Here is a 27,877-nt window from a genome sequence, read left to right as displayed (position 1 = left end):
GGGCCTTGCCTTGGGTACAAACCACTGGAGAGAAACATACCATCCTGCAGTCAGAGGACTCCTTTTCACCATCACCAAAACAAAAAGAGGAGATCATCCTGGAAATGTCCTTAGCTTACTTTCCCACATCACTTAGCTTTTGGTTAAGAAGAATCTCTTGATCAACCTTTTAAAGGCTTCCTTTACCTCTTTGTTCCTAAGTGTATAGATAAGTGGGTTGAGCATGGGTGCAATGATTCCATAGAAAAGGGAAACCATTTTTCTTGGGTCTTTAGAGTGTGGTGAAGGTGGCAGTAGGTACATGGAGACAGCTGTGCCATAGAACAGTGACACCACTATGAGATGGGAGCCACAGGTCCCAAAAGCCTTCTGTCGGCCCTCAGCTGATTGGATTTTCAAGATTGCACGGGCAATAAAAGCATAGGATATGAGGATGAGAGTCAGAGGTACAAGATGGAAGAGCACACTAACAAAGAATAGTTCAGCCTCATTTGCAGTAGTATCAGCACAGGATAACTTGAGCAGTGCAGGCACTTCACAGAGAAAGTGATCTATGACATAGTGGCCACAGCGTGGCAACTGGAGAGTGAGGATGGTCAGCCACACTGAGTTTCCAAAGCCAATGATCCAGGACACAGCTGCCAACTGGAGGCAGAGCCTCTGGTGCATGATGACTGAGTAATGGAGAGGCCGACAGATGGCTACGAACCTGTCGAAGGACATGACTGGCAGCAGAACACACTCAGTAGCCCCCAAGGCCAGAAACATGAAGAGCTGGGCCACACAGCCACCATAACTGATTACTTTCCTAATGCTGCGTAAATTGACCAGCATCTGTGGAACTGTGCATGTGATGTAACAAAGGTCTATGGCTGATAGATTAGTCAGAAAGAAGTACATGGGGGTGTGGAGTTTGGGGTCCAAACGGGACAGCACAATGATGTTGACATTTCCAAAGATGGTCACTATGTAAGAAGTCAAGAAGACCACAAAGAGTGGGAACTCCAGCCATGGCTGATCCGAGAAACCTAAGAGAACAAATGCTTCAGTGATGCTCTCGTTGGCCCAACTCGTGATCAACATTTTAACAAATGGTTTCCTGAAACATAAAAATCTGGGCAGTCAATTCACACATATTGACTTGTATTTTTAACAGGCATTTATTGGTTTTTCAGTTCTTCAAAACCACATGGTTATTAACTGTTTCAATTACATATTTTCATTTTACCATGGCTTTGAAGACATTTACATAACTGGTGTTATTGTAAGATAAAACAGATTACACAGTTCAAATTACAGTTGACCCAGGTCCCTGGGTACTTCTAAAGTTTCCGTGTCCATACCCACACCTCTAAACTCAAAGCTACAATTTAAAATGCTAGTTCCTGACCAAGAAAAATTTGTAAGTATTGGTCTTTACTCATTGACACTGGTTAATTTTTTGTGGTACTTCTCATATAGCTATTAGCAGGAAAACTCAGTCATAATTCCCACCACATTTTTTCACTGTTAATATAAAACCTGCTGTTGTCACCCAGATCTCAAGTTATACAGCACAGCTATGATAATAAAAAGAGTATGATGCTAGTATAAAAACAGACATGTTGATCAATAGACTAAACTGAGGACCCACACAGAAACCCACACTCTTACAGTGTTAAAGAGAAGAACCATGCACATTGGAGGAGATAGAGCATCTTCAACCAGTGATGCTGGTCAAACAGGACAGCTATATGTAGACTGACACTTGACCTTTATCTCTCACCCTATAGAAGACTCAACTCCAAATGCATGAAGAACTCCCCAGAAAACATGAGAGCCTGACTAATAAAAAAGATAGTAAGGAATAGTCTTGGACTGGTTAGCATCAGAAAAGACTTTTTGAACAGGACCCTGATGGCACAGAAATTATGATGAACAATTATAAATGTGACCCCATGAAACTAAAATGCATTTATATAACAAAGGACACTGTCATTCCAACGATAAAGTAGCCTATATAATGTGAATTTATTTTTTAACCATATATACATCTGAGAGGTTAGTATCTAAATATACAAAGAAATAAAGAGTAAACATTAAGAAAATAAAAATGGATATGAAATTTAAAAAAAATGGAAAAGCAAGGGAAAGATGAGTGAAGGAAGAGGAGAAGGAGGGAAAGAAGGAAGAATGGAGGACTGATGAAAGGAAGAAAGAAAGGGAGGGAGGAGGGGAGGAAGGAAGGAAGGAAAATACTGCTACTGAAAGGAATTCTTAATCAGAATGGATGGATAAGAAGAGGTGTCACAACTTCAGGATTTCTTGGGGCTTCTGTGCTGTAGAACTCATACAGCTAAGGTGATACTACACTGCAGTTTCTCCAGACTGCTGGGTTTATTCCACTATCCTGTCCCATAACTAATAAAACCAATCCAACCTTAGAGGTGTTCTTGTTTAGATGCAAAGCTGTAGGTTCTCCCTATGTTTAATACTGAAGAGTGACATAGTCTCAAATATTCAGAAAGTGTCTCTTTAAAAGGACACATGTCCTGGATCAGTGACGTTTCCAGGCCAGTCCTCAGTGGGACATTTATTTGCTAGAATTTAGTCCCAAACAGACTCTCCCAGAAGCCCAGACTGATAAAAAAACAATGAACTTCTCACTCACATTAAGTTTCTGAAATTACAGAAGCAATGATCTTTCTCCAGTCATTCTGAATGCACTGTGTGGTGGCATTTGCCAGTGCAGTAATATCTCCCCATTGCCCTCAGTAGTTAGAGAACTAAAAAGGCACAGGTCATTGCTGGGCAGGACGCAGAGATAAAAATAATGGGCTGAAGACAAGGCAGAGGAGATTCCAGTGCCTCTAAGTGTTATACTGAACTTTTCTCTCTTAGGGTCAAGCATTTCCATTCTGCAAAGACTTGGTGATCTTGATAACAATCTGTTACAAAAAGGAAACTGTTTCAATAGAAAACTGAAGTGCCTATTTGCGTTGAGCAAGTTTAAACATCTTGAATTGTTAGTATTATCAGTGTGTGAAAATAAAAGGACCTGTTAACAGCTAAAGCATTTTCAGAACTCAGTGTTTCTGAAATTCTAGCACAGACACTGGCCTGCTAATATCTACCTGGTAGCTCCTATAAGGCAGGTCACGGTGTGACCTGACAACCTGAAAGGACACACAAGCCATGTCTCTATTCCTGAGTGGGGTCTGTGCAGCATGTCCAGAGACAGCCTTTCTCAAGACTCCCAGCAGGAAAACTGTGAAAATGCTAGCCTGAACTTCTCTTTCCCAGCTTGAGTGTAAGAGTAAATGACAAGACTGTATTTTCACCCTACATCATACTTAACACTTAATTATGATGTTGGGTGAAAGTAGGTTACCAAGAAGAGACTTGATACCCTATGAGCATATACAGGGGGAGGAAATCCACCTCAGGAACAGTCATAGGGGAGGGGGATAAGGGGAAAATGGGAGCGAGGGAAGAATGGGAGGATACAAGGGATGGGATAACCATTGAGATGTAACAAAAATAAATTAATAAAAATTTTTTAAAAAGAAAGAAAAAATAATTAAGCTTTAAGAAAACTCAAAGTTGGCTGTGTGTTTTCCATTTTCAGTAAGACCAGGTTGTGTTCAGGAGTAAGTTGAAAGGCTCACTGGTGCACTGAGCTGTAGGTAGCAATTGGGTTAGACCAGAAAGCTGCTCTGCTCCTAAGTTTCTTTTCCAGGAGACAATAAACGAGTGCTGCTGGACACCCAGTGTTAGGACAGTAAATGGAAATGAAGCAACTAAGACCGAGTCAACATTCTCTAAATGCTGTAAGCAATCCATGTGACACGTGGTCAAGCCCCCACGTTTCTGTTTGTCTTTTTCCAGCATGTCTTCCACAATGTTTTAAGAAAGTGTTCTACATACCCTACTTGGAGCCTTAGGACAGGATGGGTTGTGTCTGCTTGCTAGTTCCAGGAACTTCGACTTCAAAATAGACTTGTTGATAGAATGCTGATCCGATAACGGCTTCATAAGTCTTCCACATCAGCTGATATGAGGAAGTGTTCTAATTCCACTCTTCAGGAACAACTTAGGAGATCTTCATTTGGGAGTAAATCAGAAAACAGGGGAATAAGATTCCTGAGGGCAGCTGGAGTGTGTAGTTTCTGGCACTGCACTGCAGAGGGGACATTCACTGCTCTTTTCAGAGTCCTTCCCATCAGGGCTGCACAGTGACACTAGAGGGAGATTCCTCATGCTGCTCTGGGCTCTGGCTTGTCCACAAGGGCAGCAAGCCTTGTTATAACCAAGGGTGATACCCAGTGGGGGTTCTTTGTGAGTCACCCCTTCCTCTGCTCCCACTTTCTGTTCTGCAATGCTCTTTCCCTGGGGACTCTCTCCCCAACTGTGTCCAAGACAAAAGGGAATTCAATAGGGACTGAAATAGTTCATGGAGTAAAGATTCAGATTTGAGCCATCAATGTAGGAATTTGTTTCCTTTTCTGTGAAGCCACTGAGAACTGTATATTTGCTCTGCAATTGGATCTGAGAGCAATGTTTATACAGTGAGCATCCATGAATTTCCTATAGCGATGAGTTTATTACCTGAGTTCATAGGAGGAGACTTTTGTTTCTTACATGGCCAAATAATTATTTCTTTTCATTGGTTTTGCATAGTTAAATTCTCTCTCCATTCAATGACATCTTTTTACAGTTTTTGCAAGCTTAAATTTTTGATTTGTATTTTTCAATAATCTTTTGCATACATATTTGTGTAAACTCACGTCAGTATTTCAAATGAATAGGTATGAGACACATAAAATATGGCTGTCTTATTACTATAGAAACTGTAAATAATGTAATATAAAATGGCTGACAACATGAGTATAGAATTCAAATTGCAAGTCTACATGAACAGGTTTTCATATTTTAAATATCCAAGGAAATATAGTTAAGTAATAATCAGAAATAAGCTATCACATAAGGAAAATTAATCAGCCATACCTCATTACCAGTGCTGCTGACGAAGAGAGTACTCATAAAATATTGGTTACAGCCATTCTGGGAGAAAATAGAAAAATCCTTCCAAAGCATATTCATTACCCTAGCAATTCTTGATTATGGAAATCTAACTTGTTAAATGAATTTCTGGTATCTAAAGATGGGATAAAAAATTATTTATAATGAGAAAATATGGAAGAACTAAACTCTCTCCATAGGGAAAGACCAAATTATAAACAGTAGGAGCCAGAAGTACTCAAGTGTGATATTGTTGAGTGAGAACATAGCTATAAAAGAAAAAAAAAACATGTCAATTATGAAATAGCAACCCAAATGACCTAGATATAATCTTAAGTATTTTATGCCTCTTCATGATTGTTTAAGAGTAGAGAAAAGTAAAGGATTCTTCTTGGATACTTCCTAGGGCAATCTGAAGGGAACAGAGGTTTATGTCTGTGAATAGAGCAGATATAGAAGCAAAATGAGAAAAAATGGTCTCATCCCAACATAGCTAGTCAATAATATTTTAATGCTCTCCAAACTATTGACCATGCTCACTTTGGATATAAGAGACTTGAGGGAGGAGTTGGCCACAGGAAGATGGCACTCAGAAAGTTGCATTCTCTTTCTTAGTTACTCCTACAAGTCCTTGCAATAGTTAGATAATTTAAGCCAAACCAATTGTGGATATTTATTAAGTTATTTCACTTTAAATTAGTTAGAAGTTGGTCTTGAGCTTCTGATCCTCCTGCCTGAGATCCTCCTGGGCTGAGATTAGTCGCACATCAGCACGTTCATTTGATGTGGTCCTAAGGTTGACCCCAGGGCTTCCAGCCTGACAGGTAAGCACTCAACCATGCGAACTGTACATACTGCCCAAGAAGTACAATCTTTAAAGGAGAAGAAAAGGATGACAAGCTTTTCATGTGCAGAATGGAAGAGGATGAATACATTTTTAAAATTTAATGGTTCTTTTTTAAAACATAATTTTTATTGAATTTTTGGGAACTTCACCTCATTCAGTCAATTGCAGTCATTTCCCAATTTTTTTTCCTATCTGCCATCCACCCTTATAACCTATTCCCCCACAAAATAAATAAAAATAAAGCATAGAAAAGAAAAGAAAAAGAAAAAGAAACAAACAAAACATCTCTCTGACCACTTTGGGCATAGACTTGCTTCTCCATCAACTGCAGCCTTCTTTGCATGTACCGTTCTGTGCCGCCATTTTTCCATTTCTATCACATATTCATTTGTCATAGTAGCATTGGTAGTTGCAGTGGGTCACTGCCCAAACAATTTTACTTGCCAATGGTCCTATCCGTGAGTGATTAGTCTAAATCGAGACCTCTGGCTTCTGCTATACCATCAATACTGGATCCCCATAGAGAGTGTTGGGTATTTTGCTGTTCTATGGACCCATAGAGCAGGACCTTTACTCTCTCCAGCAACTCACAGATGGGGGAGATGTTGGGGTAGCCTAGCTCAAAGCCCTGGATTTGGGTGGTAGCTGAGTTTGTCAGCTTGCCAGCTCTCCTGTGCCCATACCATCAGGGCCAGCTCTCCTACACTACTCTTGTGACACCCTTGTAGCCAGCTTTCCCATATGAGGCAGCATGTGAGGGCCAGGGCCATCCAGGACCAGCTCTCTTGCACAGCTCCATTGAGCAGCTGGAACAATTTTACTCCATACATACCTCAGTGGCTGGAGAGAGGCAGGGCCAGCTCTTCTGCTCTCCTAAGCCTGTGCTTCCAGGGACAGCAATTTAATAGTTCTTAAACGTCCAGATATCTAGGTCTTAAGGGTCTATATTGGGAATGAATATTCAGGGTTTAAAAATAATGGCAATATGAAATATTGTCAATTGTTGGTCTTCATTCCTGGGCAAATATTCAGCAAGTCTTTTTTTTCACATATTTGTAGAGTATGACTTATGTTTTCTTTTAGACTCAGTGTTTCAGGTTTACATTGGAACCTTTTATCCAGTTGCAGTTTATTTTTGTGAACTGGGTTAGGTATGAGTGTATTTTCATTCTTCTCCATGTGGATAGCCAGTTGTCCCAGGTCCCTTGGTTAAAGATGTTTCCTCCTCCAGCTTATGGTTTCAAGATCTTTGTAAAATATCAGATGGCTATAGTTATGTGTACTTATGTTTGGGTCATCTGTCATATTCCATTGGTCAACACAACTTTCTGTTTGTGCTAGCATCATACTGTTTTTATTATTATAGTTCTACAATGTATCTTGAAATCTGGAGTGGAAATCTCTCCATTAGTATCATATTTTTTGGACCGTAAGATGTACCCAGTTTTTAGAGCAGTAACACAAGAAAAAAAAAGATTCTGAACCAAATTAGTACTAGTATAATAAAATATTTATTTAAATATAACAAAATATGGTAATATTAAACAGTGTTAACTCAATAGGGGGAAAGACTTAGAGACTCAAGCACTTTTCTAGTTTTCTGGAAACCCCAAAAACTCATCAGTGCTACTGTCAGAATTAGGAAGTTCAGTTGCTGACAATCACTTGTATAACTTTCTTCGCCATTTTCATATATGATATTATCTTCAGTTCCATCTAAGGCATTGCTAATGCAACATGTTTTGAATGATCGTACAATGATTTCCTCCTTCACTGGCTGCCATGATGTTTTAACCCATTCACAAACTTGAGTGATAGTGAGTCTCTTCATTTGTCCCGCTGGAGTCAGATCATGATTCCCAGCAGCCAGCCATTTGTTCCACTCTTCTCGTGTAAAGACTTTATATGGTTTGTTTATTGAGCCACCAAGAGGTCGCAGCTGGCTGGGAAGACCCCCAGGAGTTACAGCTAGATGAGTCTTCACCTCTTTAAATCTGTTTTTGTTGTTTCTCTAATGTGTGCTCTGAACTGGTCAAGCACTAGTAAAGCAGACTTTTCAGAAGCCCTCCAGGACTTTTAGACCACATTTTTTCAATCTTCTCACATATGCAGAATGAACAAGTCTGTCTTCTCCCATATGCCCAGTAATGACGTCTGCATAGCAATGTGGCCCCACTGGAGTCAAGGAGGGACAAATGGTAGCTAGATCTTCCTTATTACTACACATCTTACTGCACTTGCCCTGCCCAGCTCCCTGCTGCAAGCTGGCATGCACCTGCTTACCAGGCAGGCTAAGATCTGCATTCAGCTCAGATCAGCGTGATAGAGGGGTGGAGCAGAGACCAATTCTTGGATCTTTTCCCCATTACTCTACTTAAATCTTCATTTTCACAATTTTCTTTCCTTCCTATGTAATTATTTTGTAACTAGGTCATTCTTTTCTTTTTATCTTATAAACTTGTTACAATTTCTCTCATCATAAAAAAAAATCTCTCTCTCTCTTTTTTTTAATCTTACAATCCTTTTCTACAACTCCCATCCTCGGTTCTCCTTTGCAGTTTTCCTCCACCAGATGATTCACTTTGGTTGCCTGGCTCTCAGATGTCCCCCTCTCTGTCTTACATAACTCTCCACTCAGACTTCAGGCGACCACTCTGTTCTTCCTCATTTGCTGCCTCTCACGTGACTAAGTCTAAGGGTTGGTTTTTCAGTCCTGCTTCACCTGGTCAGTTAGCCACATTTTACAGCACTGCTCACAGTTTCCTTCTAGAAACACCTCCCCTCCCAGGGTGGACCCTGTTCTGATCCCCTCCTACTTTGTCTTTTGGGCTCCTTCTCACCATCCTGCTCTAAGGGTTGCACACTTGCTCCCTCTGTTGGGAACACTCTCATCAGAGGGAGATCTTCCCAGGGATGCACTTTCTGAGGTCTTGCTCAATGTGGCCCTGCCCTCTGGCCAACTGTTCTCTGCTCTGCCATGTTTACATACACACAGATGTCATCACAGAGGGATTCCCCTTATTTATTCATCCTTTTCTCCCTATTAGAGAATGGAAGGTCATTGCAGTGATGATGTGTGTGCTATGTTAATGTTTTGTTCCAGTACCTAGAGCTTGTTTTCAGGACTTTGGCACCTCCTACAGGATGAGAAAGAAAATAAGATGGTAAACAGTTAACAAACTATCTCTGACCGTTGTGAATGTAAGCACAAGCACAGAGAGGCATTCAGGCTAACGTTCACTTCTCTTAGAGGAGGTTCAAGAGCTGAGCAAAGTAATATGCAAAACTGTATTTTGATCCAAATGCTTACCTCCTTAACGCATCACCTGGTGAGGATGGCTCATGACCACTGAAACAAAGGATCCATAAAACATAAGATAAAATATTTCATCTATATTTTATTTTCAGTGACATTCTACAACGCTCATAAGAGAATAGGACGATCAGAGTATTTTTACTTCATCCTACTTTATGTCTAAGTAGCACTCTTTGTAAATTATTATATAAATTGTTGGGCTGCATGAATGTTAGTCAGGCACAGTGGTGCTTCCCCCATGAGTTCTCATATTGTCAGTCTTTATAACCTTTTACAGCAGTAGCAAATATTTTATACAGGAATGAGGTAAAAACAAAATAAATCTCACGGGAAATGAATTCATTAAAGGGCTTGCAAAATTTGTGTCTTTATAGAAATATATCTACTTTGTCTTTTAATTTCTTCCTTGCCACATAGTGTGACCTTGTTGTAAATAAAAGAGCAACGTAAGACAAGCTTGTTTTGGCTAATAGTTTAAAAGGGGTCAATACTCCGGCACAGATGGGAAAGCCTGGTAGCTGTGGCACAGTGCAGGGGTGTGCGGCTGGGGCTCCTCACCGCCTCATACGCCTGCGGGACAGGAGGCAGAAAGTGGACAAGAAAGCAGTGTAGGTCTGTGAAACCTCAAGGCGAGCTCTCAGTGACCTGCTTCCTCTAGTGAGGCTCCACTTCCCACAAGGTTCCCCAACTTTCCAACGCAGTGCCACCAGCTGGGCACCTAGTGTCCAGGCACTGGGGTACAGGGTGGAGAGCTAAGTAGCTGCAGTGTCCACTGCTCAAATTGATTTCCATGACAGCAGGGAGGCACTGGTGTCAGTCATGTTAACACAATATCCAGAGAACAACCAGTCACAGATATTACAACAACCCCGGCAGCTCATCTCATCTCATTCCTTTCTTGCTCCGTCCGAGGCATTTTCATAATATACGCAAGCCATGGAGAAATGAAACCAAACATCCAAAGCAAAAAGACCCCTGTGCCTTCTTTTTGGCATTGACAGGTAGAGTAAATATCAGCAAAAACTTTCTCCTCTTAATCCTGCCTTACATGTTTTCTCCTTTAGTCTCTGTTGCTTGAAAGTCAAACATGAATCATTAAGGTCAGTCATGTGACTCAAAACACGCAGGCTCTACGAGTCAGTATGGTGCTGGAGACATTAAAGCTACACAGTTGAACTATTCGTTTTGGCTCTTGGGTAGGCATTTGGCACTAGAAAAGCACATTTGAGTTTTCTAGGAAAAGCAAACAAGCGTTTCTATTGTATTACTTCTAAGATCTTCCTTTTTCAGAGTTGTTAAGTACCTACTAGGCATAGTCATTGTGATTTTGAAAAAGTGGTGATGCCCTTCCCAGGTGGATTATTGTTTTATCCAAGTTAGAATCCCTGAGTGAAGAATGCTGAGGCAGAGGAGCATGAGAGGGCACAATAGCTTTCCATTTTGGAGGAGTATCGTATTCTCTCGCCCAATCCTTTCCCACTAAGTATCTCTTCTTCTGTAATCCTAGACCATTCGTAGGCCTAATAGTATATAAAGAAGGTGAGCAAAAAGATGATGCCCAAATATAATCTTTCTTTGCTATACTTCTGTGCTTCCCTTCCCTAGCACTTTCTTTATGGCCTCTTTGACATCTTTGTTTCTCAGAGTATAGATCAGGGGGTTAACGCTGGGGGTGACAATGGTGTAGAAAAGAGTGAGGAACTTGCCCTGGTCCTGGGAGTAAGTGTTTGCCGGCTGCAGGTACATGTATATGATGGTACCATAGAAGAGAGAGACAACAATTAAGTGGGAGCTGCAGGTGTTGAAGGCTTTCTTTCGCCCAGCGGCTGACTTGATCCTAAGCACAGCTCGGGCAATGTAACCATAGGAGATAAGGATGAGGATAAGCGGTGCTAAGATGATAAAAATCGCCAAGGCAAAAGCCAGCGCCTCCAAGGCCATCGTGTCCACACAGGCCATGCCAATCAGTGCTGGCATCTCACAGAGAAAGTGGTCCACCCGCCTGTGCCCACAGCGGGGCAACATCAACGTCTGGGGTGCCATGATGAGAGAATTGCCAAAGCCGCTCAACCACGCCACTGAAGCCAGCTGCCCACAGAGACGAGGGTGCATGATGACCGTGTAGTGCAGGGGCTTGCAGACGGCTGCGTAGCGGTCGTACGCCATAACAGCCAGGAGGACACACTCTACCCCTCCCAAGGCTAAGACAAAATACAGCTGGATGGCACACCCCACGTAGCTGATGGTCTTGTCTGGACCCCAGAGGTTGTAGAGCATCTGTGGGATGGAGCCTGTGGTGAAACACATGTCCAGGAAGGAGAGGTTGGCCAGAAAGAAATACATGGGTGTGTGCAGCCGGGCGTCCAGAGCCGAAAGCAAGACGATGGTCAAGTTGCCAAGAAGAGTGAGCAGATAAAAGGACAGAACTACCACGAAGAGGATCAGCTCTAGGCGAGGACGGTCAGAGAAACCCACCAGGATGAAGCCTTCAAAAGAACTCGTGTTGTCCCTTTCCATCCCCTGCAACCGCATGTCACCTAGGAGGAGAAAGACCAGTGTCGGTGAAGATCGCAGATGGGGTTTCTTAAAATAAAAAGACTGGTAAGTGGTACGGTGGGAACGTCTTCAGAAATGCTGGCTATCGGACCTAAAGTTTCAATAGGCACCGAGAGAAGTCCTCGTTCGGTCTGAAAAGACTCAAATTGGAGACTTTAAAGCTCCCCCTTGTGATGACTTGTCAACATTTTGAATACTATTTTTCATTACCGGACTGTAAATATTGTTTGCAAAAGGTGGTTGACGCCGAGCCTGGTGGTGCAAACCTGTTGTTACCTTAGCACCCCTAGAGGCCGACACAGGTGGACCAGGAGGTCAAGGCCAGTGAGTTGGAGGCCAGACTGAGCTATACAAAAACCTGTCTCCAAAAACGCTGATTCTTTTACAAAGGAATTAACACTTAAAATTTTCCCATCACTTTTAAAACCAAGGGAGTATGAAATTGTCCTACTAGTCTATACCCTGTGGACAGGCTAGGGGCTTGCTCCTAGATGAAAGATATGGACTTCCTATCAGGTGAAAACTCTCTCAACATCCCTGAGAAGTCTAGAATGCGATCCAAACCTAAGAGGGTAGAAGTGACCCAGAAAAATGGTAGAAAGAAGCTTATCTTGTCTTTATTCGTATCTATACCCACAAGGTCCAGCCATCCTGCTGACTGAAAAATGATCCTAATACCCTGTGTCAAACAAGACAACAAGTGATTTATGTCACTACTTCAGAATTCTCCCTAGTGCTGTACCTCTACGTTAAAATTATAGCTTACATCACTATGGTGTGGGATTGGGTGGCTTTTCTCACATTGGGAAAGCTTCCCACAAAGATTAAAAGGAAAAGAAAAGCCCCAGAACCCATTCTGAGTGGTTACCGAGCATCCACTTAGCAGCCTTTCCCTCCTCTTCTCCTTTATACATAGTGCTAACCCTGCTTCCAGGGAATCTACACAGAACGTTTTCTTTATCTGTCCTGATTTCATAGCACTAAAAGATTGTGTATCTTCCATAATGATTTACATTTTCAGGGTTTTTTTTTTTTGGCAGTGGTTTTATGTCTTAAGGAATATGTTCTGTGTGCTGAAAATTAATAATATTTTTTCATATTTTTGTAAGCAGCTAGCAAAGAGCCATAAGATTATGTGTTTTATTAGAAGCCAATATATTCATTAGGTACACTAGAACACAAAAATATTTTGTCCATTAAACATTGACACATATTGGAAATGAAATTTTGTCCAAGTTACAGCCCAGTAGAGGCTGTGATGAGTTTCTCCAGTTGTAATGGGTGGTTGTGATAATTTCAAAAGTCTCTGGGGAGACAGAGATTGCTTTGAGAGTTGATAGTCAATGCTTATGATGAGGACAGAAAGGCTTTACTGCTTCCTCTTGTAAACTGAAAATTTAGAACATTACAAATAACCTCAGGTGGCAGGGGGTACATGGATACCAACTGATGGAGAAAAATGTATAACAAATTCTGGGATTTGGGGTGCTTATTATTTCTAAATAGCTATGTGTGGCCACAAGGAAATAACAATTAATTCTGGATGATAGAATGCATGTTTTTTCTCTTAGTCTTTGCAAATTCTTCATAAACATCTTAAAATATAACAAAATAAATTATGAGTTACACGCCACTTAAAAATTAATGATGACCCAAAAATTACACTTAGCTGTTTTGAACTAGACATAATGTTAATGATTGGATATAGTCTAGCTCACTTCATTCTCTCAGCAGTTTGATCGCTCAACAGTATTGATTAAGCCATTGATGCCAAGAGACTAAACAAATAGCCAGTCTTGACTCATATAGCTAGTACATAGACCACCTGCAGTTTTACCTTATCATCATCCTGTCAGTAAGAACTCTAAACATAAACTTAGGCAGCACAGCAATCATGCTAATGATGCACACCCAAAACCTGAATCGTCGTGCTGAGACATCATCTTATGAGCTTTGACTTAGTGCATCATGTTTAATAAAGAGTCTTGTTTATAAATTCAATAAGGTAAGAAGCTATCCTAACACAGTAGCAAAAAAGCATAATTTTGTTTTTCAGGAAATGAGAAACAATAAATTTTGCGTGTTGTGTTGACACTAAGCACACTGTACCCAGAACTCTGGAGGAAAAAAAAGCTTAATGAAGCCTTGGATAGCAGGAGGAAGTGACCGTGACTGGAAGTGACCTCATTCCACGACTACCATTCTTAGAACCCTCCTATGTCATTCACATGCACATGAGTGTTTTGTTGTTGGAGAAAGAACTTGAACCACAGTCCTCTCCTTTTCCTAGCTTCTTAAATCAAGCAGGGGTCACACAGACACAATTACTGCCATCAATGCTCCATTCTAATTCATGGGCCTAGCCTTCTGTTTTTTACCCAGCCCTGTCCTCAGGGAAGGCTTGTCTCCTTACATTTCAGACTTCAGCACACGACATGATTACATCTTTTATTGGTTTAAACTGTTATTTTAAATCTATGTAAATGAATACCTTCTAAACACGGACAAGAACATTCCCTCACAAGGGCCACTACATTGCCTATTTAGCTTTAGTAATGCAATTTGTCATTTTTAGAATTTAAATGTTTCCCCTCATTTTGAAAACAGTATAAATATTTACATGTTTTGTGATTTCTGGATCCCTGACCAAATAATCCAAATTTGACATACTATAAACAGATCAAATCATGCCTTGATATCAGCTGCTGTCTAATTACCTGGGCAGGCACCAGCAAGAAGTCCCAGAGTTACGAATGAGATGGTGCTTTAGAGTTAACCCACTGCTCATTCCGTGCATGCATCGGTCGCAAAGCCACAGGACCCAATACGAATATCTTGTATTCTTTTTACAAGTCCTCCATGCTGAAGTTCAAAGTCACAGCATCACTCAGTGTTCCTTACTGAGAATTCTCACACGATACAAGATTATATTCAGTACCTTTATCCCTAAGATTTTACAATTCAGTAGATGCCAAAATTCTCTAAATTTATTTTGAGGAGAAGAACTTCACAAAAGCACTCACAAATTTTTCTCCAGTCTCTACACAGAATAAGTGATATTTAGTCACAATTAGACTGACTGATCACGGCCTGCGGTTGTCAAACATCAGATCATAGGTAATTTAGAAGCCCAGGTCTCAGGATCAATAACTCACCAAACTTAACGGCACCCTCAGAACTGCCATGCTGTCTACAGCTCCTTCTCCATCCTCACTTGGGAGTCTAGTGAAATTACCAGAGCGTAGACAAGCAGAGGAGATCGCTAGCTTTGGGAAATTAAGAAAGGAGCTAAATCAAGGACCGTTAGGACCTAGTATAGTGGAATCGGTCTGGATGAAGAAAGCCTGCTGGTGAGTACACCAGCCTCACAGACTCCACGCTGGAACATGAAGCCATCTACAGCCTCCCAGGCCATGTGAGAAGCCAGAGGAAGTGCAGCTTGAGAGGACTCTGATGATCACCAGCATGGGTGGTGTCTAAGCACTCGTGTCTAACAAGGAAGAACATCTCTGGGTGTCTGAGTTGATATAGAAAGTCTATGAGGGACTCCTGCCCAAATTCCCTTAGCTAATTACTGCTAACAAGAATTAGGAGAGTGCATGGTCTCGTAGGAAATACTACTACCCCCTCCCCTCAAATTTGGTGTGTGTGTGTCGGGGGGAGAGTGAGAGTCAGTCTTCCTGATGGATGGTGGAGTCTATTTTGATCAAGACTGGTAGTTTATAACAAGCACTAGGCACAGGAAGGGACCACACCATATCTGGTCCAGGATGGAACCTAGAGAGTCAAGGAACGGAAGCACAGGGCTACATACATGTCTCATTTTCTTCTTGTGACAATAGCCCATACTGTTTGCTCAGTCACGCAAATAAAGAAGCACTGTTATTTAGCTAACCTCACCGATTTATTTAGTCAAATTTCTATGCAGTTTTAAGATCCATAGCAACAAGTTTAATGGACTATTTACTATTTAAAACATATCTATCAAAAAGGAGGGGGCTAAGAAGAGAAAAAGATTCCATTTCACATTTAAAATTAATACAAAATATTTTAAATTATTTTACTTCCACATTTGTAATTTGATATAAAAAGGTTAAAATTATCTCAAGAAAGTTGTGATCTCACTGATAACTTCAACTTAGAGAAAATTAACCCATTTAGGTTAAAAAGCAATAATAGGTGTGTCAGATCATTTTACTGTCTGTTAAGGTCATAAGGAAACAATATCGAACAAATGCAGATTACAAGCATGTATTCTATACTTAGTTGTCAGTGACTTTTAAGGGAGGTAAGTCTCATATATCTTCCTTAACATCAGATGTTTTAAATGGTATAAAAGAGGTAACATGTTTAACGATGCATTGTATGTTTGAGATGTATTTAAATTGTAATAATCATTATTAGTAAATTATTAGCCTTACTGACCATTTCTGGGTACTTTTTGTCAAGTAGAGATAAAACACACAGGACAATCACCATGCTAGGTGCCATTTCTTAAATATAAGCATTATTGAAGTGGTGTAACTTAACCTTAGCACCACTAATTATCCTGATGAGGATTTTGACAGGACACAATGATGATATTACCACATCTATTTTATAAAGAATATATAGTGTTTTTGTTGTCAGCTGAAACTGAATACAAAGGTGAGCCATTACAAGTGAATCACAGGAATTTTGCTTTTCAACTTAATTCTTGGCACGTGTGAGCCATTTCACACTTAGATCTACCTATTGGCTTGTGTAATTATCTCTTAATTTAGCATTTTCTTATGGAAACTAGGAAGAAAAACCTAGAGAATTTGATGCTCTCAAGAATGTTCTGTGATAATGAGTCCCTCTGAGAAATGAAAAAAAAAAAATGAGATCCATAGAGGACCGTGAAAGCATAAAAATGGCTAACTAGGGGGGAAATTCAGAACTGTCTTATTTTTATTTTTCCCCACTTCACCTCTGTTTTGTTCACACTTAGCCTATCATAACCCATAACTCGTTTCAAATACATTCAAGTTTATAATTGATGGGAATAGTGTAGCATGTAAAACTTGGTATGGAATAAATCAATGCAACCCAAAGATTATGTGTTAACATGTTAATATCACATAATGTTACATCATAGAGCATCTCAGGACCTGTCAGTCATGCTCTCTCTCTTAAGTGCAGCTGCATTCAGACACATTCTGACATGTTGCAACTTGGTCTGTGACCACAGCAGCACTGGGGAAGAGACAACGACACTAATGCAACTTTAATTATGTGTAATAGGAAGGCTACTGTAAAGGATCCTTTCGTTCTTTGAATTTTATTTCTTAAATCTGCTTTTAATGACTTTTGCCTCACTGCCACATGTCTGGCCACCAAGTTGTAAAACAGCACAGATCTTGTGTGTCTTTCCCTAATTCATCTCACTAAGTTGCTACATTCATCGTGGTATCTGCCTTGGAGAATTGACTTCTTTCTTTCATCTCTGGCACTGGGCTGCAACTCTACTGTTATAAATGCTTCTTCATTAAAAAACTTAATTTGAACTTTTTTATTTTCTGAGGGAGAGTCTCACTCTGTAGTACAGGGCGGCCTTGAACCCATGACAATCTTTCTGCTTCAGTGTCCTGATGTGGCCTGGTATAGCTAGGCCACATGGGAAGGGTTTTTTTTTCCTTCTAGATTAAAAAAAAATTCTCCATACTGATTTTTGTTCAGGGTGATAGATATGGATCTAATTTCATTTTTTCACACATGGACATTGGGTTTTTCCAATATTGTTTGTTGAAAATGCTATATTTTCCCCCAGTGTTTAAAATATATTTCACATCTTTGTCAAATATTACATGCTATAGTTATGTTTTCTCATGTTTAGGATTTATATTTTGTTCCATTTGTCTATATGTCCATGTTTGTGCCACTACCACACTGTTTTTATTACTAAAGCTCTGTGATTATACCTTGAGATCTAGAATAGAAATTCCTCCAATATTGCTTGTTTTTGTTGTTGTTGTTGCAGCTCTTGTTTAGGTTTATTTAAGCTATTCAGAATCTTTTGCAGTTCTTGGTGAATTTTGGGTGTCTTTCCACTTTCTAGTGACTTCCTCAACCTCTTAAAGTTTTCATTGTACAGGTTCTTCACCCCTTTGGTTAGGTTATTCCCAGATGGAAGTAGAAAATATTATATTGATTGAAGCAGTCCAGACCCAGGAAGACAAGTATATATTCTTTCTCATTTGTGGTTCCCAGATGGAAGAGCTCTGAGTACATAGCCCTGAGTAACTGCAAAACCCAAGGAAGCAAAAGGTACCAAGATGGAGGGGGAACAATGGGCAGGGAGGAGAGTGAATGCTAGAGAGGGGACTAGCAGGATGCAAGTGGCATGAGTGGAAAAGGGAAAATCCAGGGTCAAGGGATTTATCAGCGGAAAGTCATTACAGAAGGAGAGGGCGGAAAGAGGGGAAAATGCTAAGAATGTTTTAAAACGCTATAAAACCATACCATCTAATACATAAAATGCATGTGTTTACATATACATACGGAGACTAAGTGAAGTTATACCGTTTGAGCTGAAAATGCTACAAGAGCTAAAGTTAACAAAAAAAAAAGAAAGAAAGAAAGAAAAGAAAAGAAAAGAAAAAAGAAAGAAGAAAGGAAAGAAACTCAGTGCAGTTACAAGAAATTCCTTTTCAAGTTGTTGGTTAAGAGAGTCTGGTCCAGTCCGGTGAAATATTCCTGTTGTTCTTGGTTGCTTCTTAGAGGTCGAAGGTAAGTCCCCGGTGCTGAAGATATCATGCACTTTAGACACAGAATTTGGAGGATCTGAGCTGGATTTGACCTGTAAGCCCTCCTGCTGAGGAATAGCTTTCATAGTGCTGGAACATGCTATCCAAGGTGCCAAGCGGGGAGAGCAACCAGTGACTCCACCCACCTGTGACGCCTATAGTCTACAACAGTTACTACCACGGCAAGATATCACTAAGGACGTGATACTTACATCTCAGTGGTAACCCACAGCCCTCTAATTGGACTTACGTCTTGCTCAACACAAAGGAAATCATCCTGGTACTGCAAACCTCGCCAAAGGTCATGGATATTAAAAAGGAATCTACTACTGCCACTTAACTAATCCAGTATAATTCTTAACAGCATTACATATATTTATCCATATATCCAGATAGATGTAGCTTTCACCTGTGTAGAGGAATTTTAATCCAGCAACATGGCTGCTTTGGTAAGGGATTACATCCAAAGACCTTCTAGGTCTATGTGATCTGGATGGCACACAGACACACCCTTAGCACGCATATTTAATCCCTAACAATGAAAGTAAGGTTAGTTTGCAGAAGGAAGCACACATGTCTAAAAGTGACATCAAATTGAGGAGCAGACAAAGTAACAAATCAGAGAAAGATTTGACAGAAAGAGATAGGATACACCCAACTCTTAAGAGTAGTGAGAGAGAGAAAAGGGTAGCATATGGTGTGGTGTGTGTATGGCAGTTTTACAGAGGCAGTTGCAGAGAACAAAGTAGACCCAGGTGAATACAGAATGAGCCAGAACTTGAGAAGGTGCAAGATTAGACCACATTGCAAAAGTTAGTATGAGGTCCAGCAGAGAAATTCAGTCAGAAGTGGAGAGAAGCTGGAAGAGGAATCAGTCAGCTTGGAAGATTAGATTGTGCAGAGGCTAGAAGCTTCCAGGCCTAAGACTAGGCGCAGTTAGAACAGAGAAAGAAATGCTCTGGGTTCAGCCCAAGTCATGTAATTTGGACAGCTTAGGTATGGCTGTCATCTCACCTCTTTATCAGAGGAAATAAAGGAGACATTTACACACCCCTCATCTAAAAGCTTCTCTTTGTAACAGACAGAAACCTTTACAAAACCCACAACTGTTCAAAATGCAGAGAACAGCTGATCCTGGGGTACACAGCCCAAACTGTACATCTACAATGCAACTCCTGGACTTAAGACCAGGAACACTGATGAAGAGGGGTCGGGAAGCCAGTAAACCAGACTACCAAGATATCTGATGTGAAACTGTGACTGACTCCTAGAAATGACAAGGCTACCTTACCCATGACAGCGCAACAATATGGCTTCCTGAACAAGACCAGAGCAAGGACAATGCCAACAGGCATCCTAACATGGAAGCAGGAAGTCTCAGGAGACTCTCCCTTTAAACAAAGAACTACAGGCAAATGAGGAATGCTGAAGGGAGAGAATTTCCCCAGGGCTCTGCTCCCTGGCTGGTTATCCAATATCAAGTAAGTAGTCAGTCCTGAAATATTTTATGTACAAGAAATGCTAAACAGACTCAACACATTGTATTTATATATTTATGCATGTATAAATTTTTAAAAATGGGAAATGAATTTAAGAGAGAGTGACAGGGTGGAGGACATGGGAAGAATTGGAAGGATAAAAAAGGTGAGTGATGGTGTAATTATATTTTAGTTTTGAAAAGGAAAACAAACTTTAAAACATGGGTTGTGAATTTTAGAACTACTATAACACCATTAAGCATTTCCAAACATGTAAAAATGCACAATACAGCTTTTTAAAGTATTAAAAATGGACAATAGAGCTAAACAAACATTTCTAAAGAGAAGACATAAAAATGGCCAGAAGATTTCTCTAAAAGTTATTGGAGCCAGGTGTGGCCTGTAATCCCAGCACTCAGCGAAACAGAGGCAGGCAGATCTCTGTGGGTTCCAATCAGGGCTGGTCTACAAAGAAAGGCCAGGACAGCTAAGGCTACACGCACACGCACACGTGCCCGCGCGTGCACACACACACACACACACACACACACACACACACACACACACACACACACACACACAAACCCTGTCTTGGTAAAACAAAACAAAAGTTATTGATCATCAGGGAAATGCAAATGAAAGCCATAGTGGGATATCACTTAACCCCCAAGAATGGATGATATCAAAAAGATAAGACAGGTGAGGGTGTAGGAAACAATAGATGCTGTTACAGAGCACAATAAGTAAGCAAGACATTATACAAAATAGTTTTAAGTCTACAAAGAATAAACAATGGAGTTAACATAAGACCCAAAATTTTCTTTTTTTAATTTTTTATTAATTTGTTCATGTTACATCTCAGTTGTTAGCCCATCCCTTGTATCCTCCTATTCCTCCCTCCCTCCTGCTTCTCCCCTACTCTGCTCCCCTATGTCTGTGATTGAGGGGGACCTCCTCCCCTTATATATGCTCTTAGGGTATGGAGTCTCTTCTTTTAACTTGCTATCCTTCCTCTGAGTGCCACCAGGCCTCCCCATCCAGGGGACGTGAAGACCCAGAACTTTCACTACTGGATAGTCAACAGGTAGAAGAGTCCTTGCTCACTGTAACACTACTTACAATACGGGAGAAAGCAGCAGAAGTGGCCAAGGGATGAATGCCAAAGAAAATGCTGAATAATATCTTTCAGCATACACAATAGAGTGTTACCCTTCCATGAAAGCAATGGAAGTCTTCTTGCCACAGATGGAACTGGCGATCATTATGTTAGGTGAAGTGACCCAAACACCTGAGGACAGGCAATGCAATACCTCGTGTGTGCAATATAAAACACTGGTCTGAGAAAGCAAGGGTAGAACACTGTTGACCAAACACAGGAGAGATGGAGGATGATGCACTATGGTTAGACAGGAGTAAGATGTTCCGGTGTGTGGCACATGGGAAGGTGACTGAAGATAATAGTTTCGTGCTGTATATTGCAAAAAGCTAGAAGAAAGAGTCTTGAATGTTTTCATGGCACAACTTGGGATATGTCCAATTTGGTTTAAGCATCACTCCGTATCTATGTCTGTTTAAACACCACACATTAATATGAAAAAACATATTTTTTTGTACATTTGCTAAAGTAAGTTTAACTTATAAGGTATATTTCTTCTGGATCTTTTGAATGCAATGGCAATCTTAGTCTTTTCACTGGACTTTAATAACACGAGGTAAGTTTTTGTACAGATGGAGTAAAATATGGCATATTTTCATGGTGTGATTATTATCTGTGACACAAATTATGCAGATTAATGAAAGTGATAAATCAGACAGGGTACTTGGTGTGTTTGTTGATGTTAAATACAAATTGAAAAGTTCTATTGCTTCTAGTAATCCTATTACCCATGTGGTGCTGATTTATGCTTACACAGCTTTTAGATGACATGAATTAGTCAGTTATCTGTAGTGACTGCTCCAAGATGGCCTCTTATGACACCATGCTTTTTGCACACACTGGGATACCACACTCAATTCACTAATATCTACAACTATGTATGTGCAAATAATTTTTACAAACTACTTATTCCTTGGGTCTGAACAAAAAGGTATTATTTTTCTGCCAATGTTACCTCAATGTGTGTGTGTGTGTATGCATGTGTGTGCATGTGTGTGTGCATGTGCATGTGCGTGTATGTGTGTGTGTGTGTGTGTGTGTGTGTGTTACCAGAAATCTTCTACTATTTCAAACTGTGTGTGCCTTGAAGAATTTTAATGGCAATAAGAATTTCATCACGCTAAGAGTGAAGGGAAACTAAAGTACATGTTCACCAGTTCATCAAGAACATAGAAAAGAATTTTGGCTCTTAAGTAAACGTTTTGCTTTTTCAGAGGATAAGGGGCTCGATGGCCCAGAATGATGAGATGGTTTGATGTGTTGAACAACAGCAGCCTACTCCTCCTAATAACATAGATCTACAGGTAGGTGCTCCTTGTAACTTATGATACCTCATATGGCAAAAGATGCGACTGGAATATTTTTCAAAAGATTAACTTTTATCATTTTAGTTTTTGTGTATTTGTATGCCTATGTATATTTATGTCACATGTGTACTATATGCCTCTGTGTATTTATGTCACCTGTGTACAGGTGCATGCAGAAGGCAGAAGAAGGTGTCAGATCCCTGGAGCTGGAATCACAGGTAGTTGTAAGCCACCCATTGCAGGTTGTGGCAATCAAAGGCGGGTCCCCTGAGAAAGCAGCAAGTACTCTTAACCACTGAGCCATCTGTTATAGGTTTCTTTGGGTTACGATGATAAATGCCATGACTGAAAGAAACTTGAGGAGAAATGGGTTTATTTCAGCTTAGACTTTCAGGAATCAGTCTATCACCAAGCAAAGTCAGGACAGGAGCTGACACAGAGGCCATGGAGGAATGCTGCTTCCTGGCTTGCTCTCTGTCTGAGCTTAGCTTGCTTTCTTATACAACCCTGGCCCTCCTGCCCAAAGATAGTGACACTCAGAGTGGACTGTCCCCCACCAAGTCAATCATCAATCAAGGTCCAATCTGACCCGGAAAATTATTCAGTTGAGTTTTCTCTTTCAAAGTGACTATAGGTTTGCATCAAGTTGACAATAAAATCTAACTGGGACACCATCTCTCCAACCCCTGAACAAAAACTCTAAGAGGCGACATTTATTACTGATCATTCATACAAATCCCAAATGCCATCATGAATCCTCATGAGACTGGTGATGAGAAATCTAACTGTGATGCACACGGAGAGAAAAGAGATGGGGGACATAGCACCCAAAGTGCCTGAGTCAATCACTAAGACATGGCCACAGTGACCACTGCGTAAAACAGGCACCGAGCAACTTCCCCACTCTCTTTTTCTCTCCCATCACTCCAGAGAGAAGGCCTGGCTGATGCTGTGATTTCAAACCCACAGCCTTTAAAACTTTGAAAACAGAGTTTTGTTGTTTCAACTAACCAAGCACATGGCAACATGCTATGGTGGCCCTAGGAGATGAACATGACTGATTATTTCATTGTATCCACTGTTATCTTCTGGAAACTCTTATCTGTGTCTAACCAAACTCTTCCTATACTGTGATTGCCAGAACCGTAGACTTGCAGGGATCCTACAAGCTGTGTGGCCCCACTTCCCTCCAGTATTTGTAAATGTCGGAGATTCTAACCATCCACGTATCTGCATATGTTATAGTGTGACACTCAGAAGCAGAAGCAGAAAAGCTTCCAAGGAGCAGCTCTGTCCTCAGAAGACACAGCCATCATGCCACTTCCTACATCATGTTTGCCATTTTCTCTATCTGCTTTTATGTTTTGGTTCTTCACAGGAATCGGTGTATCAAATTTGATTTCACTATTAAAAATGTCCTTAAACAGAACTGAAATAAGCAATCATTAAGTCAGTTTTAGATTTGACCTTTATTTTATGTAAATCTTTGTTTTCCAAGATTGTCAGAAATAGTCAAATCTATCAACATTGTATAATGGTTGATATATTTGAGTTCTTTCTTTCTTCCATTGTATTAAAATCAATTTGTTGATTTTTTTTTTACCCAGTGGCAATAATTCTGCTCTTTATTAAAGAAACTACATTTCTTGAGCAGCCTTCCAATGCTGGTGTCAATGACATCTGAACAAAGCACTTCCCATGCTGTACTGAGGGAATCCATGCCTCAGAAAACTCCAAGACATTTGATATTCTGATTCCTCAATTCTTCACTCCTTATGCTATGAAAGCATTTTAGTCATAAAATAGATGGATTAAAATGTAAATCTCAGAGCTACAACCAATCATTTATTAATGTTTGTCTTAGTTAGTTTCTATTGCTGTGATAAACCCCAACGACCAAGAGCAACTCGGGGGTCAAAGGGCTTATTTCATCTTACAACTGGTCCATCATCCAGGGAACTCATGGCAGGAACACAAGACAGGAGCTTAGAGGCAGGAATTAACACAGAAGCCATGGAGGGACATGTATTACAGGCTTGCTCCTAATGGCTTGTTCTACCTGCTTTCTTTTGCCGTCTGGGATCACCTGCCCAGGAATGGCACTGCACACACTAGGTAGGGTCCTTCTACACCAATCATGACTCAGGAAAATGTCCTACAGACTTGTCTACAAACCAATCTTATGGAGGCATTTTCTCAATTAAAATTACCCCTTCCAAGATACATTTAAGTTTTGTTAAGTCGTCAAAAACCAACCAGCACATTGTTATTATCAGTATGTTCTCCCAGGCGAAGTTCCTATGGATTTATTGATATTTCAGTATCTTCTAGTATATAAAATGTAATAGATATATCTATATTAATGTTTGTTAAATTTCATCAGCCTATTTCTTGATTTTGCTTTTATTTTTATTTCTTACATCTTTAGAATCATTTTCTCTCATTCCAGTATCCTTTTTGTGTCATTTATTTTTATGTATATTCATGTTTTCCCTGCTTGTTAACTGTGCATCCCACATGTACCTAGTGCCCACAGAGGCCAGAAGGCCAGAAGAGGGCATCAGGTCTCCTGGAACTGTAGTTACAGATGTTTGTGAGCAGCCAGGTGGACACTAGGCATCAAAGAGCACTGGTTGCTTTTCCAGGGGTTTAATTTCCACCATCCACATGGTGTCTTATAACTGCTTGTAACTGTAGTTCCAGGGGATTCAGTGGCCTTTTCTAGCTTCGTGTACACGGTGCACAGACATATATGCAGACAAAATACCAGTATACATAAAAAAATAATATTTCTTCAGCACTTTATTGAGTTCTGAAAGTCATATGGAAGATGTATAAATCATAATGTTTTTCCTCACGAGATCTAATAAGGATTCAATAAGCTTTCTTCTTACATAAGAAAAGGTAATTAAATGTGACAGACATCATTGTATGATGAACTTTTGAGAAATTTAAAAGGCTTTAATGGTTAGAGAAGAAAAATATATGTACAGAGGAAATTGATTAAAATCCCCCAAAGAAGTTTGATTTTGATTTTTAAAATACAGCCATATTGTTGTTTGGCATATTAAGTAGAGTAAGACTTTAAGAGAAGCAAAACTACAAAAATAAAAGAATCGAAGATTTGATTAAAATTGTAGAAATTATCATTGTAGTTTGTAGTATAGTGCCGTTTCTTAGGTGGTATGAAATTTCACTCTGGTCTCATAACTCTGTATTTATGATTAGGGAGCAGTAATTGATAGTTTTGCAGACTTCTGCTAGATCTACAAATACAAGAGCTCTAATTTTTGCACATATATGAAACTACTCGTGTGCACTAAAATGTATTATTTCTGGAGAAAAGATTCAAAACCATTTATTTTAGATTCTGAAATGTCTAAGAAACCTTGCCAAACACACAAATATCATAAAGTTTGAAAATGTGAAGCTTACAGGGTTAGCACTTTGGGAAGATCCTGAGCAGTCATTTCTCAGGCTTGTGAAGTGAATACATCCAGGAAGCAGAACACTGTGTAGTTCTCTTTCAGCGAGGTTTTATTTGATGGAAACCATCACAATAGTTCAATATAGAACAAAATAATATAATTTAGTAGGCCGTACGCAACACTTTCACTAACAGGGCTATTATTTGCGCATCCCCTGTTTTTTCATCACGAAGACCCTCGCCATCAACCTCTTGAACGCCCCCTTTACCTCTTTGTTCCTAAGTGTGTAGATGAGGGGGTTCAGCATGGGTGTGATGATCCCGTAGAAGAGGGACACCATTTTGCCCCTGTCCTTGGAGGCAGGGGACGGTGGCTGCAGATACATGTAGATGGCAGTACCATAAAAAAGTATCACCACAATTAGGTGGGAGCCGCATGTCCCAAATGCCTTTCGTCGACCTTCAGCCGACCTTATTCTCAACACTGCCTTGACAATAAAAGCATATGATATGAGGATGAGAGTCACGGGTATTAAAAGAAAGACAACACTTATGAAGAATTGTTCAGCTTCAATTGCCGTTGTATCCACACAGGACAACTTGAGCAGGGCAGGGATCTCACAAAGGAAATGATCTACTTCCTTGTGACCACACAGTGGCATCTGAAGCGTCCACGTCGACTGCACTACTGAGTTGCTGAAGCCACTGATCCAACACGAAGCAGCCAGCTGGAGGCAGCGCCTTTGGTGCATGACGACTGAGTAATGGAGAGGCCGACAGATGGCTAAAAACCTATCAAAGGACATGACGCTCAGGAGAAAACATTCGGTGCAACCCAAGGCCAGGAAAATGAAAAGCTGGGCCACGCAGCCGCCATAGCTGATCACCTTCCGGATGCTGCATATGTTGACGAGCATCTGGGGGACCGTGCTTGTGGTGTAGCACAGGTCCAGCAGAGACAGGTTAGTGAGGAAAAAGTACATGGGGGTGTGGAGTTTGGAATCCAGGCGGGATACAAGAATTATCATCATATTCCCAAAGATGGTCAAGACATAGGACACCAGAAACACCACGAAAAGGGGCAGCTCCAGCCATGGCCGATCTGAAAACCCTAGGAGAATGAACTCCTGCGGGACGCTCTCATTTGCCAGACTCATGTTAAATGGTACAGCCTCCGGGTTCCTGGAACACAAAGAGTTAGAAAGTGGGTGAACATGTTTATTGGACGTGTCACTTGTGACGTCACGATGCTGGAGTTGCAGGCATTCACAAACTGATCCTTTTCGTGTGAATAATGTATTAACAAAAGGTTCAGCGTCTGCTAAACCTTTCAGGGGTGTTTATGTGTTCTTAACAGTTTTTACCACAGTGTGATTTCAAGGTTACAGCACTCTATCTGTTTCTGCAGTAGCAGAGCTTCTCCTTTGGTGTTTGCTGTTGTGTGGATGTGTGGTCCCCGGGTCTTGCTGCTCAGGCATCTACTGTCAGGGGGATACAGATATTGCTCCTGTTATTTGGATTCACTTTAATATCTTCCCAGAATTGGTGAGAGTCTCTGCCTGGAGGCATTTGTTAAAATTATTTAAACCTCATTTCCCTACTATTTCTGTCCTTTCCTCAAATAATCCAGATATTATAGCATCTATAGAAACTTTTCACACAGTCTCAGGAGACTTTTCCTCTTTCTCTCATGTCACAGGATCTACACAGGACTGTCTGCTCATGTAGTTACCTGAGGCTGGCAGGCCTGGCTCAGTCAGCTCCAGCTCCCTTCTGTAACTAGTGCCATGGCTCTGCCAATGTTTCTTGTTCTCTGAGCTTCGGGTTCCTCATTTGTGAGATAGAGATGCAGATAAATTTTCTGGCCTGTTGAGAAGCACAAGTGTACCCCACTCAGCCTGGATCCATCCTCTGGAGTGTGAAAACAAGCAGAGTGCTGGAAGGACGGAGGTGCTCAGGAGATTCACTTGGAGCATTTACAGTGCTCACTTCCTAGGGGTCAGCAGCACATTTGCCTGTGTT

General features: G+C 40.6%; 3 protein-coding genes across 3 annotated transcripts; all 3 read right to left on the bottom strand.

The window, feature by feature from the left end:
* Positions 1 to 132: 132 nt before the first annotated feature.
* Positions 133 to 1,083, bottom strand: LOC311605886 (olfactory receptor 2B6; the record flags this gene model as incomplete). Its single annotated transcript, XM_084796734.1, has 1 exon — positions 133 to 1,083. The coding sequence occupies one exon, from the start codon at positions 1,081 to 1,083 to the stop codon at positions 133 to 135; it is 951 nt and encodes a 316-aa protein (XP_084652860.1).
* Positions 1,084 to 10,742: 9,659 nt separating this feature from the next.
* LOC311604710 (putative olfactory receptor 2W6) lies at positions 10,743 to 11,696 on the bottom strand (the record flags this gene model as incomplete). The annotated part of the gene is made up of 1 exon (XM_084794779.1): positions 10,743 to 11,696. One exon carries the CDS (start codon positions 11,694 to 11,696, stop codon positions 10,743 to 10,745), a length of 954 nt encoding a protein of 317 aa, XP_084650905.1.
* Positions 11,697 to 26,055: 14,359 nt separating this feature from the next.
* On the bottom strand, positions 26,056 to 27,012 carry LOC311605885 (olfactory receptor 2B2-like; the record flags this gene model as incomplete). Its single annotated transcript, XM_084796733.1, has 1 exon — positions 26,056 to 27,012. One exon carries the CDS (start codon positions 27,010 to 27,012, stop codon positions 26,056 to 26,058), a length of 957 nt encoding a protein of 318 aa, XP_084652859.1.
* Positions 27,013 to 27,877: the final 865 nt, after the last annotated feature.

This window comes from Acomys minous, assembly GCF_964271855.1.
Source record: "Acomys minous genome assembly, chromosome: 9".
NCBI classification, from domain to species: Eukaryota; Metazoa; Chordata; class Mammalia; order Rodentia; family Muridae; genus Acomys; species Acomys minous.
This window is presented reverse-complemented; position numbering and strand designations above follow the sequence as displayed.